Here is a 20,080-nt window from a genome sequence, read left to right on the forward strand (position 1 = left end):
ACTACTTATGAAAGTGACTGGCTGTCACTCTGAAGCTGGTCTGTGTGAATGGCAAAGGGCTCAAGTAGCATGACAAGGTTCTCCAGTTTAGCCCAATCGCTTGTGAGAAGTGCATCCATTTCCTTATCCTCAAGTAGTTGGTTTAGTTCAGCTCTGTTTCCACCGGTCTTCTCAGCATATCAAAAGTGCTGTTCCAGCGTGTACTACTGTCCCAGACCAGTTTTGCCACACCTTTTGAACACTTCTTCATTTGCAACTAAGGATTTCCTCACTGCATGTACCAGCTTTACGTTTATTAAATAACGTTCATTTTTGGTGTGGCGTTTATTCAAGGGCGGTGTTTAATTAGTAAGAGAGATTTTGTGAATTGTAGCTGCAGTGCAACCATAGACAACTTAGTTGCTGCCGGCATTGTGACAAATGAATCATGCAGCTAAAACGCAGGTTTCATTTACTACCTCTGACTTTGTCTATTATGTTTGTCTATGAGTGCGGCAACTCTCTTTCTCATTGGCAATCAATTAGGTGTGCGTTGGTAGTACAACTGTCTCAAGTATAAGTGTTCTACATTGAGTAGAAATCTGAAGCAGCATGCCCAGACGTTCATACATGTTAGCTTTCAAACAGAAAGCTGTGCAGAAAGTTATGTACATGTATAATAAATACTGGGGTTGAATTTAACCAATTAAATAAGTTTTCAGATTTTTTGGTGCTGCGTTTATTCGAGGGCGGCTTTATTCGAAGAAATACTGTATATGTATTTTTCATTATAGACACACTCACCGAGGACTGCCCGTCTATGGCACCTCTTGGCTGAGCCTGAGAAACATCACCATCTTCTTCTGACTGTCTACTTTGCTCGTCTTCTATCATTAAGTAGCCACATAGCCTTGATGATATTGGAGACGTTATCTGTCACAATCTTGTCTTCTGCCATACCCCATGCATCTAATGTCCGATCAATGCAGCGGGCAATGGACTCCCCGGTGTGAGGGTGTTCCATTCAGTGCAGGTTAAGAAGAGCATGGTGAACCTTGTCTCCGGAAGGATGGTAAAAAAATTCAAGCGGACACACCCATGAAAGATACTGTTAATCCTCTCTTGCTCCAACCATCTACACATATGGTCAGCTTCCTTGCCTCCCTTATGATCTCTTTAAATTTCTGCTTTGCCATATACATTTTAGTCTAAGTAAGGATATTGACTCTTGCAGCTCCTGGGGCCTCATGTATAAACGTTGCGTATGCACAAAAAGCTTGCGTACGCTGGTTCACACACACGGTGAGATGTATAAAAATTTACTTTTCAGAAACTTTTGAGCAGACGTGAGAATGTGCGGACCGTCCGCAAAGTCTTGTCTGCCTCTGTAACGTGGCAAAGAGTCAGGTGGCAAAGAGTCAGCTGGTCGGTTAGGGAATTGGGCTAGTAATCTGAAGGCTGCCAGTTCGATTCCCGGCTGTGACAACTTACGTTGTGTCCTTGGGCAAGGCACTTCACCCTACTTGCCACAGGGAAATGTCCCTGTACTTCGCTCTGGATAAGGGCGTCTGCTAAATGACTAAATGTAAATTCTAAATCCGAAACACACAATACATAAAAGTTTCCACTTCAGTTACTGTCATGGGGTCTATGACATTGACTGCTCAAACAAAAAAATAAAAGTTTGATTATTAATGTGGATGATCACATCAAAACCAAAACGGAAAATGCTAGGCTATATACACTGTTTAATCCGCCACCACTTTAGCCTGACGTTGTCATACTCATAATTCTAGTCAGAATATGAGTCTGAGAACTCTTCGTTGGGCTTTGACTACGGGGCGTGTTTCAAACGAGCCTGGAAAACAAATGCCTATTCGCTCAATTGGATAGACCTACAACCAATCAGAGCAACGTAATAAGTTGTTGGTTCAAAACGAATTCAACTTAAGCGCTCTTTTGTGACGTGGGTGATTACGTTACTGTTGATCATCTGTCCATCATCGTATAAAGCCCGCCCTGGCAATTTCATTGGTACGCCCAGATTCTGGTTTTCTGTAGTTGTTCCCCAATACGAGACCCTCCAGACCCAACTTCCCGACCAAATTTTTTTGTGGGCGAGGGGAAGTTGGGCTGGCAGCCAGGCTACCACCACTTAATAACTTCTGTTAAACTTGAGGGTGTCAAACGAACGTCAAAATCACTCAGGAAATGCATGTCACGCTAAAGGCTGATTTATACTTCTGCGTTTTTACGCACACGCACACGGGGAATGCCCTCTGCGTGTCCTCGCAGAGCCCTCGCAGAGCTCTGCGTGTACCTCCTGATTTTCCTGACTATCCGTCTGTCCGTGTGTCTTTTTACGGATACACCTTGGTCCGTATTAAGAACCGCTTGCGTCAGAGGCGGGGGCGAGGTTGCCGTGACCAACAAGAGAACAGAATCCTTTGACCACCATTGTTGTAAGTTTTTACAATTCATATTTCAGCTAAACAGTACATGTAAATCAGCATCTGAATTTAAATGAGACAAAGAAATGACCTCAGGAGCGCATTTATAGTCCACCTGCATATTCATTTATAGGAGGAGGAAAGGCGGGGTCAGTGGCTCGTTCACGTGCAGTCAATCTCACGTTGATTGTGATTTATAAAGGAAAGGTGCGCAGGACCTGGTGTGCGACCGGTTTTATGCATGTGAATATTTCTGTGCGTAGGTACTTTTCAAGTTTTGGCCGTACGCTATTTTCTGGTATGAAAGCTGCACTCTTTTATACGAGTACCCAAGTGTTTTGAATTTTGGCATGAGTGAAGTGCAAAAGGTTTTGAAGGCAACCCACATAGTCATGTAAACATCCCAGTCTCAATAAACATATGAACCAATGCCTCCTTCCGCCTGTGGTGTTCCTGCGTGTTTACTAACCATCAGCTATTGGGTCATTGGTGGAAGCACTGCATTAGTGTTTTCTGGTTTACAATTGTCTCGGGCTCCATCATACTGCCTGGCCTGGGGTTAGCTTCTGTTTTGGGAGAGGGGGCCTGGCGTTCTCCCTTATATTTTCAAGATAGCCTATGCTAGGTTAGCCTTCTTGTGCGCGGTTTTCAAATGGACTTTTCCATTGATTTTTCCCCTTGAGAAATATTCCACATATTTGATTCCACTGCAAGGCACTTGATTTTATCTGACACACAGTCATATTCAAAGTAGTCCCAGATGGGACTCCTGCTTTTTGCAGCCATGATGCCAGGCGAGGGGCGTTTCACAAGGATTAAATTCAACTGGCACAGCTAATCAGTTAAAAGACAGATTTCATTTTCACCAAAAATACCAAACTTATGTATGAAATAAATTTAGAAAGAGAAAAACTAAAGCCATTTTGACCATCATTTGTAGGTTTTTTCACACCTAGTTTTGGTTATTTTGTTAGTTTCTGGTTGACTGTTTACTTGCATATTTAATATATTTAATATGCAAGTGTAACAGACGTGGCCACGGTCCATCACAAGGTTTATGGTTTAAGTATTTAAATTCTTATAAATGTTAAAGGAGCGATTGATTGCAAAAAACGATTTTACCTTGTCATAGTTGAAAAATTACAGTTTGGTTTGTAAAATAGACATACAGTGAACGTCAAAGTCCATTGAAACCTCTTTCCCATTGAAACTTCACTTTTTGAAACTGCAATTTGCAAACGCTAGCTTTTGAAACAGTGCAAGTTTTGACGTCAATGCAAGTTGTGACGTGTGGCATCAACTTTGTCAAGCCCCAAAATGTACATTTACCCGCCCTCTGGTCAGACACTAGTTTAGCTGCGCACTGCTCTGTGCACTTCCACGCAAATAACACGTTTTTAAAGTATATTGAAAATGGACCATCGTAAATCCAGTGTTCCAGGCTGTACTGGGAATGCTGACACTTTTTATAATCTTCTCAAGGAACCAGATACTCGACAGGCATGGCTGATGTTTATCTATGGGAAGATCCCTATAAAGTACGACACTAAATTATTACTTTGCTCGGACCATTTCACCAGACAGATTTTAATGAAAACCTTGGACAATTTAAAGAAGGATTTGCTAAGCCGCTGTTGCTGAAAAAAGGTGCTGTTCCGACCGTATGCTCATCACAAACGCAAGCTGTAAGTATGATTTTGTCGCAAACAGTAGCCTATTAGCAATGCTAACGTCTCCTTTATAGGTAGAAGGCTAAATCCGTTTCCAAACACATCAAAATAGTGTACCTTACTTAGCAAATGACCCTAGCTAGACTAGCTGTAGTCAGCATTAGAAGGGAAGATTCCCAAAAAATAGCCAGAAAACAAACAGCAGTCTAGCCTATTGCTAACGCCTGTGTAGATTATCTATTTGAAAGAACTGGAGAAAGGCAGGTGCAAGATACAGGATACGTTAGCATTGCTAATAACTGTTGTGGTTGTGATGAACATAAGGTCGGAACGCACCTCTTTTCAGCAACAGCTTCATAGCAAATCCTGCTTTACATTGTCCGAGGTTTTCGAAACCGTCCTTGGTGAAATGGTTCGAGGAAATGTGTAATTGAAGGTCGAACTGCACAGGGATCTTCTACGCTAGAGCTACGGTATACATCACCATGCCCGTCGAGTCAATGTTAGCAAGACTCTAGCTCATCTGCTTTTTATTAACGCTGATTTGCAAGGAATGCAAGAACAGCTAGATAACGAAAACACCTGTAGGCATGTAAACTAGTTTACCTTGATAACGCAAGAGCATAGGTAGAATGTGTGATGATTTAGTTTATTGGCAATGGGGCCAACGTGTTATTTCATGTTCCTGAATGTTTCATTCGAATAATTAAGCCGTGGTACATGTAAATCTACAATTCCCGATGCATGTTTGTCCAGATCTTTGTCAGGTTATTTTTCAGCAAGATATCTAGCTACAGTAACTGAAGCTGAGTTGAATCATGATATAGTTTGGATGATGCTAAGCTGTAAAGTTCTACCCACCTAAATCGATCCAGTTTGCTTTGACAAAAGAAGTGGAAACAAATAACATTTTAATTTCAGATGATATTTAGTCAATCTGTTGAAAACAGTGTTGTGTAGACACAATAAATGTATTTGCACGGTTTTATTTCAAGTCTCCGTCTCCACCTTCGGTGTTTCAGTGAGAGCTGTTGGCCGTGTTGCGTTTCTGCTCCGCAGCTTCACTCGCTGAAAAACAACCAATCAGCGCGCAGGTTATCTAAATATTAATGAAGTACCATAAAAGGAGAAAACCTAGTGTTTTTCCCCGGGAAAATTTGAGGATGTATCAGGGGGCATAGAACAGCACCCGGGCAATTTTCCGCCCAAACAATGTTACATACCCTATTCGGAGACCTTAAGGAACAGTGTGAAATACCCCCAAAAAACAGTCAATCGCCCCTTTAACCTTTAATTTGAATAGCGCCTGTTATGCTCTTATGTGCAAGTATAATAATCAACCTACCCAGACGCTCTCATTTTACCCCGCTCTTCATTTCCCTCCACTGGCTAACAATCACAGCCCGCATCAGATTCAAGACCCTGGTACTGACCTTACGAGCGGTTAACGGGACTGCACCTGACTACATCCAGTCTCTCGTCCAGCCTTACACCCCCACCTACAGTCTTCTTCTGACAACCGTCTGGTGGTTCCACCTCAAGAGCACCCGCTCACAACCCAAGCTCTTCTCCTGTCTGGCCCCCCAATGGTGGAATCATCTCCCCACCTCCAGAGATACTGACTCTCTCACACAACAGTACTTAATAAAGATTTGTTGGATCAGATGTTAGTTTATTTCCTCCCGGAACACAATGACACTGATTGAGGGACTTGCTGCAATTGTTGGTTAGTTCTAACTGATTTAACTTTTTGCTGTGAATTATATTATTGTTCCTTGCTTTCCTCCAGGTAAACTCTAGCACTTTCGAGGATCATGTTATTTAATTGAAATTTGTTAAACTACGTGCTCTTTTGGTTCTACCCATTGGCACTTATTTGCTTTTCACAATGTATGCTTCATGTTTTGGCTACCCACAATGTTTTGGGGCTCGTTGTTTATGATCATTGACCTATGCACTTTTTGTAAAGCTCTCACTTGTAAGTCGCTTTGGAAAAAGTGTCTACTAAATGACTAAATGTAATAATAATAATGAACAAGGCAGTCTATTGAAATATTCATGAAAGGTTTTAGAGATCTCTCCAAAAGGGACTCGAGACATGACTTGGTGACCAAAGACTTCAGGCTTGACTTAGACATTCAAGTTCAAATTCAATTATTTTATTGTCGGATGCACAGAACAACACAAGGTCAGACTGGGCACTGAAATTCTTAGGACAAGACAACGCAAAGCAACCTGGCATAACATAACAAATACGTACACAGAACATAGATTACATCTATGATGAGCTAAAATATAGTAAACCTCCTAAATATACAGATAATATTAAATATTGAATACAGTATACTAAACCTCTAATACACATACTAACCTTATAAACCTATATTAAGACCAGTGAAGTACAATATTGTTGATAGCCCAACCAGTGGCTGAAAGTGACATTGTGTAAAGTGACTAGTGAGAAGTGTAAAGTGACTCGTGAGAAGTGTATCAATGTCCACATCAATGTCCATTCAGAAGCCTGATGGCCCTTGGAAAGAAACTGTGGTCCAGTCTGCTTGTGTGAAATCAAACGCTACGGTAGCGCCTACCAGAAGGCAATGGAGTAAAGAGACTGAAGGATGGGTGGTAAGATGCCACTGTAGAGCCTGGTTTATGGCTCTGCGGGTCTGCGTCATTTATGTCAAGTGTGCAGAGACGTGCTCAGCATTCATAGTTGTGCGGCCTTGTAGATAACCTGTGCATTTTGCACTAGGCGTTGCAATTGTGTAAAATGGTGGTTTGTTTGCTTGTAGTGCAGGAAAACCTCATAGAAGTTACTGTGGTTTGGTAAACGAAACAATATTTGTTGCATCTCCCCCAATATAGCTTGGTAGCTATCTATTATCTTTATTTAGCTACCTAGCTATGAGGAAAGACACAAAAAAAGTTCTGGTATGACGCATTTGAGATAATCAGTGAAATTGTATGAGGAGGAGATGGACGATAAGTTGGAGGAATGTAGTCACTTAAATTGAATTAGAAACGGAGACAGAAGACGCAACAAGGCTTTTCAATATATCAAGTAGATAAGGGAGGATACAGTGTGCTTGTTCGACAGATGCAAACATGGACGAAGACATGTATTTCAAATTTTGCCAGAAATTCCAACTCTAACTCCTACTTCCGCAATCCAACTAATCATCGTGTGTGTGGCATCTACAATTTGCATCTGCGTATTTACGCACTTATTTTTTTGCAGGTGTACGTAGCCTTGCTGTGCGGCCCCGTGCGGCTCCCTGCGGCGTCCGAGGACCCTTATGTAAGACTTCACTTACTCATGACCAAAGACTTGAGAACTGACTTGGACTCTACCTCAAACACTTGTGAAATCTCTGAAAGAGGTCAAATTACATGTTATATTTCCAGGACAAATACAAGAACTTAACTGATGCAGAGTGGGCGCAGGCCGCTGATGGTTCGCTAGTTAAGCTACATACCCTGATGATCACCTGTCAGCTGCCCTTCGCATATCTACCTCAGACATTCAACCAGACTTCAATGCACTTGTTGAAGCCCAAGGCAGACTGGACTTGTCACACTGACAGTGGCGGGTCTAGGCCCGGGCGAACCGAGCAGCCGCCGGGGGCGGCATGAAGAGAGGGACGGCATTTTTGTCTGGCGCCCTCTGCTGGCGTATAATAAGGTAGTGCGATTGTGGGGGTGGGGCACCGCCACTGCTCACTGAGTAAGAAAAACTGATCCATCGTACAACAAATCCTAGTTATACGGGCCGTTCCCAAAGACATTGTAGCAAAAGTGTCTCTTGAAAATTCGTAACTCTTGAAAGCACATAGATTAGCCAACACAGCATGTTTGGGAAACGCACGCAAGAAATATCAATTATTTTATTTTTTGCTCGATAGTTGCTACAATCCATCGTTATCGGGAAACGCAGCCCTGAACTGGAAAACATCAAAAAACTTTTCAATTGCTAATCTTTAACATACATCTTATGTATTCTTGTGAAAGGGGCAATTGACTGGGTTTTTTGGGTATTTCACACTGTTCCTTAAGGTCTCCGAATAGGGTATGTAACATTGGTTGGGTTGAAAATGGCCCGGGTGCTGTTCTATGCCCTCTGACAGATCCTCTGAAATGTTCCCGGGAAAAAACACTAGCTTTTCTCCTTTGATGGTATGCTCATTAATATTTAGATAAGCTGCGCGCTGATTAGTTGGTTATCAACGAGTGAAGCTGGGAGCAAAAACGCAACACGGCCAACAGCAGCACTCGCTATAACACCGAAGTTGGAGACTTGAAATAAAAACGTGCAAATAAATCTATTGTGTCTACTGATACGCAGATTTTCTGTGTACAGAGAAGCTTGAGTCTCTTGCTGTGGTCAAGAGGTCACGCAGCAGGTCTCGGACAATACACATATAGATAGGAGAATGTGCACTTTCACCTTTGGAAAGAGCAACGTGCAGGAAATAGTATAAACGATGAGTGATTACTGAACCACCTGTGTGTTGTTCTTCATGTGCATTAAGTTGTGGAATGTGTACCGTTTAAGGACATGTTTTGGTGGTTACTATATTTGTATGGTTCTGCTCATATATAATGATCATCTGAGAGACATGTTAGTCAGTCATGCCAACCACTTTGCCTGTCGTGGTGACCTGATCCGAGCAGCTCGATTAATAAACGAAGTCAACTCTTTTTCATTGTGGTGCGTTCCTTAGCCCATCCTCCAACAGAATATCATCATAACAGATTGGCGTCACGTAACAGTAAAGTCTTCAGCTTGAGACCAGGTGAGCAGATTTTGATTGTAATTATTATATGGTCATGTTGATTTCTGCTTACCTGTGAGGACTGGCTGCTTTGATAACGAACCTGGGCAAATTTTAAAGGGGACATGATGATTTCTGTACGGGAGACAGGCGGGAAGCACGACTTTTAGATAGTCTAGTGAATTAATTGAAAATTGGAAACTCTTATTTCACTCGATGACTGCTAATTATTTGTAATATGAGAAGGCCTACATAGTCGCTTGGGGAGCGAATGACTACGGGACAGATACAGGACGAATACCGTCAGCAAGGGTATGACCTTGGCTTTTAAAAGATCGGTTATGGTTTGGTATCTGCGTAGATGCGGTGAAAGGCCGTTGTTTGTTGTCATGGTGACGTATGGACCGTAAAATCCTTTTTCCAATACTTGGGTAGAAAGGTCTGTAATTTAAGGGCAGGATTCCCGGTACTGTAAAGTCCATTTAACAAGTCTCGTTGCTGGTTCGAACGATATAAAAACTTTGGTTAATGGTTGAAGATACGCCCGTGATTGGTAAAGCGTTGAAAGATACGTTATTTATGTGTAAGACTCGAGCAATGTTCCCCAAGGACTGAAAACATATTATAATGAATCATTATAGTGCTAAATTTCTGAGTATGAGAATGTCTTCTTAAAAGATAATTAAAGATTAAAGCGAAATACACGAATGTAAAAACAAATAAAAGGTTTGACTTTGGATATTAATATATTAACTATATTATCTTATAAAAGTGTATGTAAACATGGGGTGTCAAACCAGTACCAATTTGCCATTAGTAGTTAAATTTAAGACTGAGAAAGATTTACCCCGTAAAGAACGTAAAGTTATGTCTAAACTTTTGAAGACCAATCCACATTTAAAGCAAGTTCCAAATAAGAGTTTAACGGATATGTCCCCAAGAGAATGGATGCTCGCTAAAGTCGGATTTTTTTACGTAGAACCTTATTTGACTAATCTGTATGAATGGACAGACGGACAAATACCGCTTGAAGGCACATTTGATAGACACCTGTTGCAGATTGCTCGAAAATATCTTATTGATAATCTAGCTGTCAGCAATTCGGATTGGGATACGGATTACATGCGAGAGGTTTTTATTGCATGGGAGTTGATGGGTGAGCAATGGCCTGCCAATATTGCTAAAAAAAGAAAGAAAAAAGAAAAAGAAGCTAAGGAAATTCACAAACTTTGCAATGGAGCAGAATAGTTCCCAAACTGAGCTGTCTGTTCAGCCTGGTTCAAACACAAACTCCGCAAGCGCTGTTACCTCCCTGTACCCTCAAGTATCCGATTTCAACGACCCCCCCGCTTATGACGATGAGATGGTTAACGATATTTACGATTGGTTGTTTTTAGATTCCGGCTTTGTCGGACAGCCTAAAACACAGAATTGTCCCCGCGCTACTGCAACGTATGTATTCCCAAGGGGAATCTCCGGGCGAATAGCTGAAAAATGGCGAGATCAATGTATTAACATGTGGCTTGATAACTGCAACAGGGCTTTTGATACTGCGAATAGAAAATTTAAAAGTGCCAAGGAACATATTTATCTCACCACATGGGATTCTGTTATTGTGGAAGACTACTTCTGGTAACATTGAGACCTTTGTGTGTGCAGTAAGAAATGTTTTTTCGGATGTACCACATTTGATTGATTCTTGTAATCAATATTTATTGAAGTCCCCTGATCAGGAGGAGACTCATAAAAGTTGTGTCATCTGGACGTATGGCGTGGAACATACTCACTTTTTTATTAAAGATTTACAAACTGCCGTGAAACCACAGATTCGTAATGATGGCAATATTAAAATATCATTATGGGCACCATGTGTGTTGCGTGAGGTACCTTCTACTCTATGGGCACTACATGCCAACCATGTGGGATTATTGGATGTCCCACCTTATGAAGCTAAGGTTAACATGAGTAAATATCCAGTTTACATTAAACAGTATCCTTTATCCAAAGAAAAAGAAGAGGGAATTAAACCTGTCATTGACAGTTTATTACAGCAAGGTGTTATATGTAAAGCTCAGTCCCCAAATAACACTCCTATTAATCCCATTTTGAAACCAGGTACTAACAAGTATCGCTTTACACAAGACTTGAGAAAGATTAATGAAGCAGTCATACCTATTTCACCTATAGTACCTGACATTAATTCAATATTAACAGCATTACCAGCTGACTCTAAGTGGTACACAGTGGTGGACCTCTCCTCTGCATATTTCTCAATTCCAATTCATAAAAATACACAACCATTATTTGCATTTACATTTCAACAACAACAGTATATTTGGACACGCCTTCCAATGGGTTATGTTGACTCAGCAGCTGTCTACAGTGCCATGGTAAATAGACATCTGGCCCAGTTATCGCTTCCATGTAACTCGACCTTATTGCAATATGTGGACGACATTCTGGTAGCGGCCAGAAATGAGACGGAATGTGTCTCAGATTCGATAGCTCTGCTGAAACATCTGGCAGCAGGTGGACACCGGGCCTCTCTTGCCAAACTTCAATTCTGCCAAGAATCAGTAAACTACCTGGGATACATCTTAAAGGATGGCTGTCGATTTTTGTCACAAGAAAGAGTGAACAGCATTAAAGACATTGTACTTGGATAGACGCGCTTCCACAAGTACTTCTATCTATCAGAGCAATGGCTAATTCAAGCACAGAATTGGCCCCTCATGAAGTTTTAATGGCTAGACCTTTTCCTCTAGGTGTGCTGATGGACAAAACACCGGCGAATGATTTAACCTTGTTGCAGGAGACTCAACAAAATTATGTGAAACAGTTGTGGTCTTTTGTGTCTGAAAATAATCAACAAGTCACAGATTCTCTTCCCACTCCAGGTGATCAGAGTATTCATAGTTTTAAGCCAGGAGATTACGTTTTAGTACGCAGTTTGAAAACATTGGCTCAGCAGGATCAACCGAGGTTCGGACCTCCGACTCAGGTTCTTTTGGTGACCAGAACAGCTGTTAAGGTTAAAGGCCAACCACAATGGATCCATGCATCTCGACTACGACAAGCACCTCCTATAGCAGTTGCAGTATAGGACTTGTGGAACGAAGCACACAGAACCTCAAGGGATGGGTAATATTTCTCGCCTCAGCATAAATATTTTGTTATTTTGAGTTTGGATATGGTGTTGTTTTTCTCTTTCTGTTTCATGATATATAGACGTGGTGACATTGGTGACAATACCGAGCAGTGAGCACCATGAGACCAGAAAAAAGGATGGGGGATACTCCACAGAGAAATCGAATCAAGTTCATGGTCGTGAGGAGCATCGTCTCACTTCTAGCGTTGATCACGGTCAATTATGCGGTCATGCTCGAACACCCTACTAATTTGAATGATGTTTCATGGAATGATACCAAGGCCAGGATAGAACTGATTGAACATTCTAATTCTGATCAGCATGTTCGTATACGTCGTAACGCTCCAACACCTGCAAGCATTCTGGGAGTTGAAGTACAGAATCATCTTCCTATGAATGAATCAGACATGATTTGCTTATATTATCCGTTGATGGCAACAGGGAGGAAACCATTCTATGTTCAGCAAGTCAACTTCGTTACTATGACGGAAAATATAATATCAATTGAAGCACAATACGAATCACTCGAAGATGAAGAAGTGTTGATAATGATTCAAACACTCATGTTTTCCAAGCCCAGCACAGTCACCGTTGATTACTGTAATGATTTCTGGAAAAAATTGACTCCTAAGCTTTTGGTTCAGCGAGATTTAGATGCATATGATAATATTCAACCAGTAGTTATTAAGGCTACACAAATGAATGCACCTTTAACTTGTCTCAGCTCTACTGAGGGTATTAAAACCATGCATCGTATGGGTTTTACTCAGGGTTGTCCAGATAAGAGGATCTTCATGGGAACACTTTTTCCATGGCCAGCTACTGATCTTATGATTTGGCTGTGCAATAACAATATTTACACTTATCTTCCACTTTATTGGAGAGGTAGATGTGCTCCTTATTGGATACCACCTAGTACTGTATTTGGGAAAGTTCCAATTCCCACCGCATGGCCAGAAATTTCACCTAATGATCTATCTGGAAACTTTAAAGAAAATGATGAGGTAAAATATACAGATGAAGATATGCCAGTCAATAAAGATCATCCTTTCGCATCTAATCTATGGTACCGCGCTCTCAAGGGTAGGGTTCGAAAATTGACTCCTAATTCTTGCTATGCGTGTTCTATGTTACCTCAATCAACAGAAGAATTGTTTCCCTATTGGACAGTTTCACTCCAAGGCCCTGAAGGATTACCATCCATGTGCCTTCTCGCATATCAGTATGTATTGCAAAAGCATCCCTTGTTGGGAGAGCAACCTAGTTCGAAGACTCCTGCACGACCAATTATTGTGCTGAATAACATCTACGTAGCCAAAGCTAGTAACATGGTAGTCAAAGCCAAAGGATTGTTGAACATGATGTCACAGTATATAATCTATTCAAATATTTCCATAAGTCAGGGAAATGATCCGGATTTACAGAATTCTCATGCCACTATATTCTCTGTACCTAAGGATTTGCAATCATTGATAGGATGCACAATATTCTACAAGAAACATATGGTTTCTTTACCTAATGATTTATCTGTAGTTCCTACTAAAGTTACAGCTAATATCAATTCAACCTCGACTTATGAAGTTTGCCTTAGAGGAGTAGAAAAGGATTCTTTTGGTGCAAAGGACGTAGGTTTCTTGCGAATCACCCAGTGTCAGAGCATCTTTGAGTGTCCGGGTTTGGGATATTACGTTACCGCAATGGGAACTCCGCCCACCCCAGGCTTTAATTGGTGCTGTGGTGACAATGTATGGACAAGTTTACCACCATTATTCCGAGGACTTTGTGGAGTGTGTACGTTGAACGACTTATTATATGTGGTCGAACCTATTGAATTCATGACACATCATCGCACTGGTTCCAGAGCTAAGCGTTCCAATACTGAAACTATGGGTTATGTACATTTGCAAAACACTGATGCAACTGATTTGGCTGATAGATATAGTGCTTTACCGCGTGATTTCAGGATATTTACGCGTACGCAGCTAGTGTTCAAAACCATCTTTTGGAATACTGAACTTCAATATTCTAATCATTACATGATAGCGTTAACTCGTCATGATGTGGCTAGAGTGGCTAATGCTACACTTATGGGATTCCAGGCGCTGGGAGCTGAAGTTGCTGCAATTAGAGAATTTACTATAAACAATAGAATTGCTTTGGACGCAATCACCGCCGCTCAGGGAGGTGTTTGTGCTATTGTAGGTGACGATTCATGTTGCACATATCTTCCATCAGAATCTGAAGGTCTTGGTAATTTGTCGAAAGCTACTGACAATATTAGAGACATACAGGAGAATATTGTTAGGACCAATCGGGAAGCCAGAATGTTAGGAGGATATCATAATAATCAGATCTTGGACGCCATAGCTAACATGTTCAAGGGCAATTCTCTATTGACATGGATTGTAGGCATCTTATCACCAGTGTTTCTGGTAATCATGATTGTTGTAGTGATCATGGGTTGCTGCTTTCCAATATTTCGAGCACTAATGGTGAGATTTATTTAAATGAAACACAGTCAGGAACATGAATCAACGTTAGCCCCATTGCCAATAAACTAGGCTAAATTATCACACATTCTACCTATGGTCTTGCGTTAACTAGCAAGCTAAACTTGTTTACATGCCTACAGTCTAGGTGTTACCAGTACCAGTTACTAGCAATGCTAACGTATCCTGTATCTAGAACCTGCCTTTCTCCAGTTCTTTCAAATAGATTATTTAGACAGGCGTTAGCAATAAGCCAGACTGCTGTTCGTTTTCTGGCTATTTTTCGGAAGCTTCCCTTCTAATGCCGACGATAGCTAGTCTAGCTAGAGTCATTTGATGTGTGTAGAAACGTATTTAGCATTCTACCTGGTATGCTATATACAGGAAACGTTAGCATTGCTAATAACTGTTAGCACAACATCATACTGTCCTTATAGCTTGCGGTTGCAATGAGCATACTGTCGGAACAGCACCTCTTTCCAGGTTCAGCTTCCTAGCAAATCCTGCTTGAAATTGTCCAAGGTTGTCAAAACTGTCTTGGGTGAAATGTTCAGAGCAAATGAATGAGTGTCGAACTTCGCCGGGATCTTCTCATAGACAACAGCAGCCATGCCTGTTGAATGTTTGGCTCCTTGGGAAGACTGAGTGTTAGCCTTCCCTGTACAGCCTGGAACACAGCATTTACGACCGTGGTCCATTTTCAATATCCTTGTTATAATTCAAAACGTTCTTCTTTGTAATTCCTTATAAGTAGCCTACACAGAGCAGCGCGCAGCTAAACTAATATCGGAGATAGACGCTACCTCGGGCTGGTCTGGATGTAAATTCTGTGGCGTGACAAAGATACAGACCAGAGCCAATAAGAGGGCAATCACCGGTCCTACGTAGGACCGGTAGCTTTGTTGAAAAGCTAGCGTTTTACAGCCAAATTTTTTCTTTTTGAGATTTGAATCGGAAAGAAGTGTCAATGGACTTTGATATTCACGGTATGTTCAGTTTACTCACCGAACTGTCGTTATTTAACTATGACAAGGTAAAATCGGTTTTGGAGTCAATTGCCCCTTGAAGGTTTAAAGGTTTTTGTTTTTTTAAGACACTTGACATATTTTCATAGCCTTATTGTAAATATGTCAATATTTACATATGACATATTGTCAATATGATTTGACAAAAATATTGAAACATATTCCCAGTACCAGCTCAAAACCATATAATTTACTGTTTTTTTTAATAAAGTAATCAAATTAATATTGGGCAGAATTAAGTTCAGCCCATTGGTTCGGCCTGCCACAACGGTCCCAATTTCTCATGTGGCCCTTCGGGAAAATTAATTGCCCACCCTTGGGCTAAGCAATGACTTATATTAAGTAAATTTGTTACCTTAATATTATATTCTGTGTTGTAAATTGTAAATTATCAAAATACAACACAGTTTGTTCAGATAGCTCTTTTTATTTAACTACTGTATGTACATGCAACAAAAATGCAACCTTAGGAACAGAGACAAACTTGTACACCTGTTCTTCCACACCTTACCGCACCTATTCAAACTGATTGACTAAGGTTGGCAGTGAACACTGTAAATTCTTTCCAAAGGCCATTCTTTCCACCTGCACTGTGGTACAAACCCCAGGACACTTTGTCTGTCAGAATGTCATGTCAACTGAGGTGACCTGTAAAACCCCTCAAAACAGTGATGACTTGGAGGCATTTCTTTTTTTTTTACGAGGACAAATAAGGCCACAAACTGTGAATGAAGGAAAAACTATTTGAAAATTACTTTGAAACTTGGGTTAAAGATATTTTGGTTAGGGGGTGCTGCATAACACAGAAGACATTTCTACTAGTGTTAAGTATCAAGACATAAGCAAACCATCAAGCACCTCAGTCAATTTTACAGAACAAAATGTAGTTCTAAAGCCCCTGTTATGGCCTCCAACCATCATGGTGGCGCACTGGTCTTCCTGCACTTCATATGAAATGAGAGTCATTGGAGTATTACCTACAAACTATGTCAAACTTTTCTTGCATGGCAGTAAGCACCATGTTGATGAGAAAACACCTGCAAGTTGGAGCCATGAATGAAGGGGACTCAACAGCAGGATAAATGACAACTACAAAATATAGCTGCAAGCAGCAATGGCGGATTCCTCCTTAGAAATGGCAAAATGTTGTAAAATTGACATCATAGTTACACTGGGATTAACCAGAAGACATGAAACTGTAATTTCTGTCAGAATAAAAGAAAAAGGTTTGTACCTCTGACTGGATTCAAACCCACCACCATTCGCACATCAGTACTGAATCTCATCCTACTAAGCCATTCACAGACTTAGACCTTTAACCAATCAGTTTTTGAATCAGAAAAAAAGACATTTCTCTAATGGCATCCATTGTCAGATTTCAAACAGCTGTAATTTTGTCCTATTTATATATGGGACATAAAAACTGGACAACGGGATGACTGGGTTGCTGCTGTAAAAAATAGCTTACTCTTAGTGCTTTAAAAAGGTTGCTTGGGGTGCTAAAACTTGTCATGTAAGGGAATTTCAAATCATGCCTAGCATCAGTGGCGATTTGTCCTGGCTTAGGTTCCTGAAATGAATTTACGCAACAGGCAACAGGCTGAACAATCCTTATACTTCATTCGAGCTAATTTGGTTGTGACTCTGACACTACCATGCGTAGACTCCAAGTAGCTAACTACTGTTGTAAACCTGGCTTGTTTTGCAGTGGTTTACACAGTCTCGCTAAACAGATGATCGGAGTGTTGTTATGGGCTCAAATAAACACTAATTGCTATGTTTTACAACCGGAGGGATTGACCGGAAGACAAGAAAACGTTCTGTCAACAACAACAAAATGTAAGCCTTTGACTGGTTTTGAACCTACAAGCCTTCGTTTACCAGCACAACCTCTCATCCAATGAGCCATTGCCAGGTCATCAACTGGATAATAAAATAAGCTGTTTCTCCAATGGCAAGCATTGTCAGATTTGGTCCAAGCTCAAACAGCTGTAATTCTGACATATTTTCACTTATCAAGGTGAAACTTTGTATGGTACTTCAGGATGGTGTCATCTTAAAGCCTATTAGGTTCAAAATTCAAAATGACATTTGATTTAGTGACACAAACATATTGAGGCAATGTGGACATGTACATAAATACACCCCTTTCAGCCATTTTGTATTTGATTCAACTGTCTTAAGTAACATTTTTAAATATGTCAATGATACATATCTGTAAAAAATTTCAAGTCAATTTTACCTTTTTTGTAGGAGGATATCTATTTTGAAGGTTTTCTCAATTTATCACTGTACAGGAAAATCCATCATGGCGGACCTTATGGGTCCATGAGGCTTTTTTGTTCCTCATGAAAAATGAGGCATGCACACCAAGTTTCAGAAGAATTGGAGCAATGGGGTGGAAATGCAATCACTCTGAAAAGTGGACATTTGGGCATGGCCTGGGGCGCCCCCTATGGTCTGATGTGGGCCAGTCTGTGTTTGGGGCTTAGTTGAGGCATGTTGTATCGTTATGCCAAATTTCAAACTTTTTACCAATGTGTTCATGAGATAAATTACAAGAATAATCCTCCTGACGGAGGAATCCTAAATAGTTGTTAGTTGCAACCCTAATGCAAATCCTCATGCCAAATGTTATTGAAGCATTTTTCTCACCAAACATGATCATTAGTAATTGACTGTAATCCTGTTCCTTTGGGCTTTAGGATTGACATTTTTCTAAATTATTTGTGAACTATGACATTAATGGTGTCCAACTCGTCCAACCTTTTACTCAGCCTGTTACATGAAACTGGACATTCCTTGAGACCTTTATACAGCAATCAAGAAGTAGTAATAGCTTTTCTTTTTAACCAGTGGCAAACGGTGTATGTAGTGAAGTATGTAATGTCCAGCAAGACAGTGCATCAAGGTCAGTGCTTTCAATGTCAATACACAACCAACACAATGGTAAAACAGCAAAGCGGTTTTCCCTTTGTTAGTGGACTTGGCCTCCCTAAAAGGTATCTAATGTCTGAATCAAATGTCATATTTTCTATGAAAAACTATAAATCTCTCAATACGTTCACTCTTTAAAATGTGTCTTATTTTCAAACCAAATAATAATTAATAATAACTTATTCGGAAACTTAGAACTGTCGAATTTTGTCTGTATTATCCATATTGTGGTACCAAGTAACTATAGTTTATGTTGTCAAGGATGCAAAAATGACAACAGTATTACCTAAGAGTGACAGTGGGAATACTAAACTAAGTTGATGCTATGTTAATCAACTAGTCCTTCTTTTGTTATAGTATCCTTGTAATCAACCTAAATCTAGTAATCTAATAAAAATGGATAGCTTCAAGTAACCTCTTGCAGTAGAATATAATTCATAGTAGCTATCTTCATAGATTTCCTTACCTGGATTGAGTTTGATTTCAAAGCCATTTGCCACAAGCCTGGGGTCAGCAAAGACGGTCATTCCATTAAGCTCTGGACTCCCAATAGCCATTGCATATAGAGCTTGGGCATACTCAGCACCACCAAGTTCACTGCAAAAAAACATAATAACTTATTTTTTTGCACTGAATGCACACCAAAGGCAAAACCTGTGCAAAATCCAAACCAATCGCAGAAGTCAAGCTCAATTGCAAGACAGACCGGATTTGTCTCACTGAGTAAGAAAACCTGAATTGGAAAACATCAAAAGCACGTATTGCTTTTGTATAAAGTTAATCAATTGCTGGTCTTTAACATAGATATTGTGAAGGTTGTCAAGCCATAAATGGGGTGAAAAGTTACTTAAGACACCTTTATAAACATATGTTACCTGTCTGTCAACTGTATAGGGTTCCGTAGAGTCACAGTTGGAAGTATGCTATTCTCTAGAAGTCTCTTAAAAATCAGAGACTCCTCTGCCCGATACGGATTTAACAACATGAGCTTGCTACCATATAAAATGACCCAGGGGCTCTGAGAGGCTAGGCTGTTTACAAGACTGTGACCTCTTGGTCTTGGTCCGCTCTGGAATGATAGACGATGGAGCTTCAGTTTAAGAGCAGTTATACTAAAAGGAAGGGGCTGGGATAGTTTTAACCCAGTATTCTTCCTCTTCTGGGGCTGCGGGGAGAACACCTGGGTCAGGACGTTCTGGTTGGAAAGTGTGTCCTTGCGTTTCTGGTCTTGGAGCAGAGACAGTGTTGAATGGTCATAGCACTTTGAGTGTTTCTTTGCCTTCTCCTCATACCTGCAGTGACCAAAAATAGATGACCCTGTTAATATGTCAAAATTTTTGATTTCAATGATTGAGTAGCATTTGCAACATTGTATTACAGTTAGGTCCATTATTTGGACAGTGACACCATTTTCATAATTTGGGCTCTGTACGCCACCACAATGGCTTTAAAAAGAATGAACCGAGATGCAATTAAAATGCAGACTTTCAGCTGTAATTCAAAAGGTTGAACCAAATATTGTATGAAACTCCCAACATTTTTTATTCCCCATATTTCTTGAACAAATTGACAATCATCCATAACATTTTCCTTTTTAATATTTTGTC

General features: G+C 40.5%; 1 protein-coding gene across 1 annotated transcript in view; it reads right to left on the bottom strand.

Annotated features, from left to right (window-relative positions):
• The window catches only part of pms1 (PMS1 homolog 1, mismatch repair system component), a gene marked incomplete at its 3' end in the record, with an annotated part of 147,613 nt that overhangs the window by 91,774 nt on the left and 35,759 nt on the right, over nt 1-20,080 (bottom strand). Inside the window, 2 exon segments of the mRNA XM_084688535.1 lie at nt 18,940-19,070; nt 19,349-19,765. Of these exon segments, the coding sequence (XP_084544661.1) occupies nt 18,940-19,070; nt 19,349-19,765 (548 nt within the window).

The sequence above is a fragment of the Hypomesus nipponensis genome, chromosome 23 (genome assembly GCF_054491055.1).
Source record: "Hypomesus nipponensis isolate SF chromosome 23, ASM5449105v1, whole genome shotgun sequence".
Classification (NCBI taxonomy): domain Eukaryota; kingdom Metazoa; phylum Chordata; class Actinopteri; order Osmeriformes; family Osmeridae; genus Hypomesus; species Hypomesus nipponensis.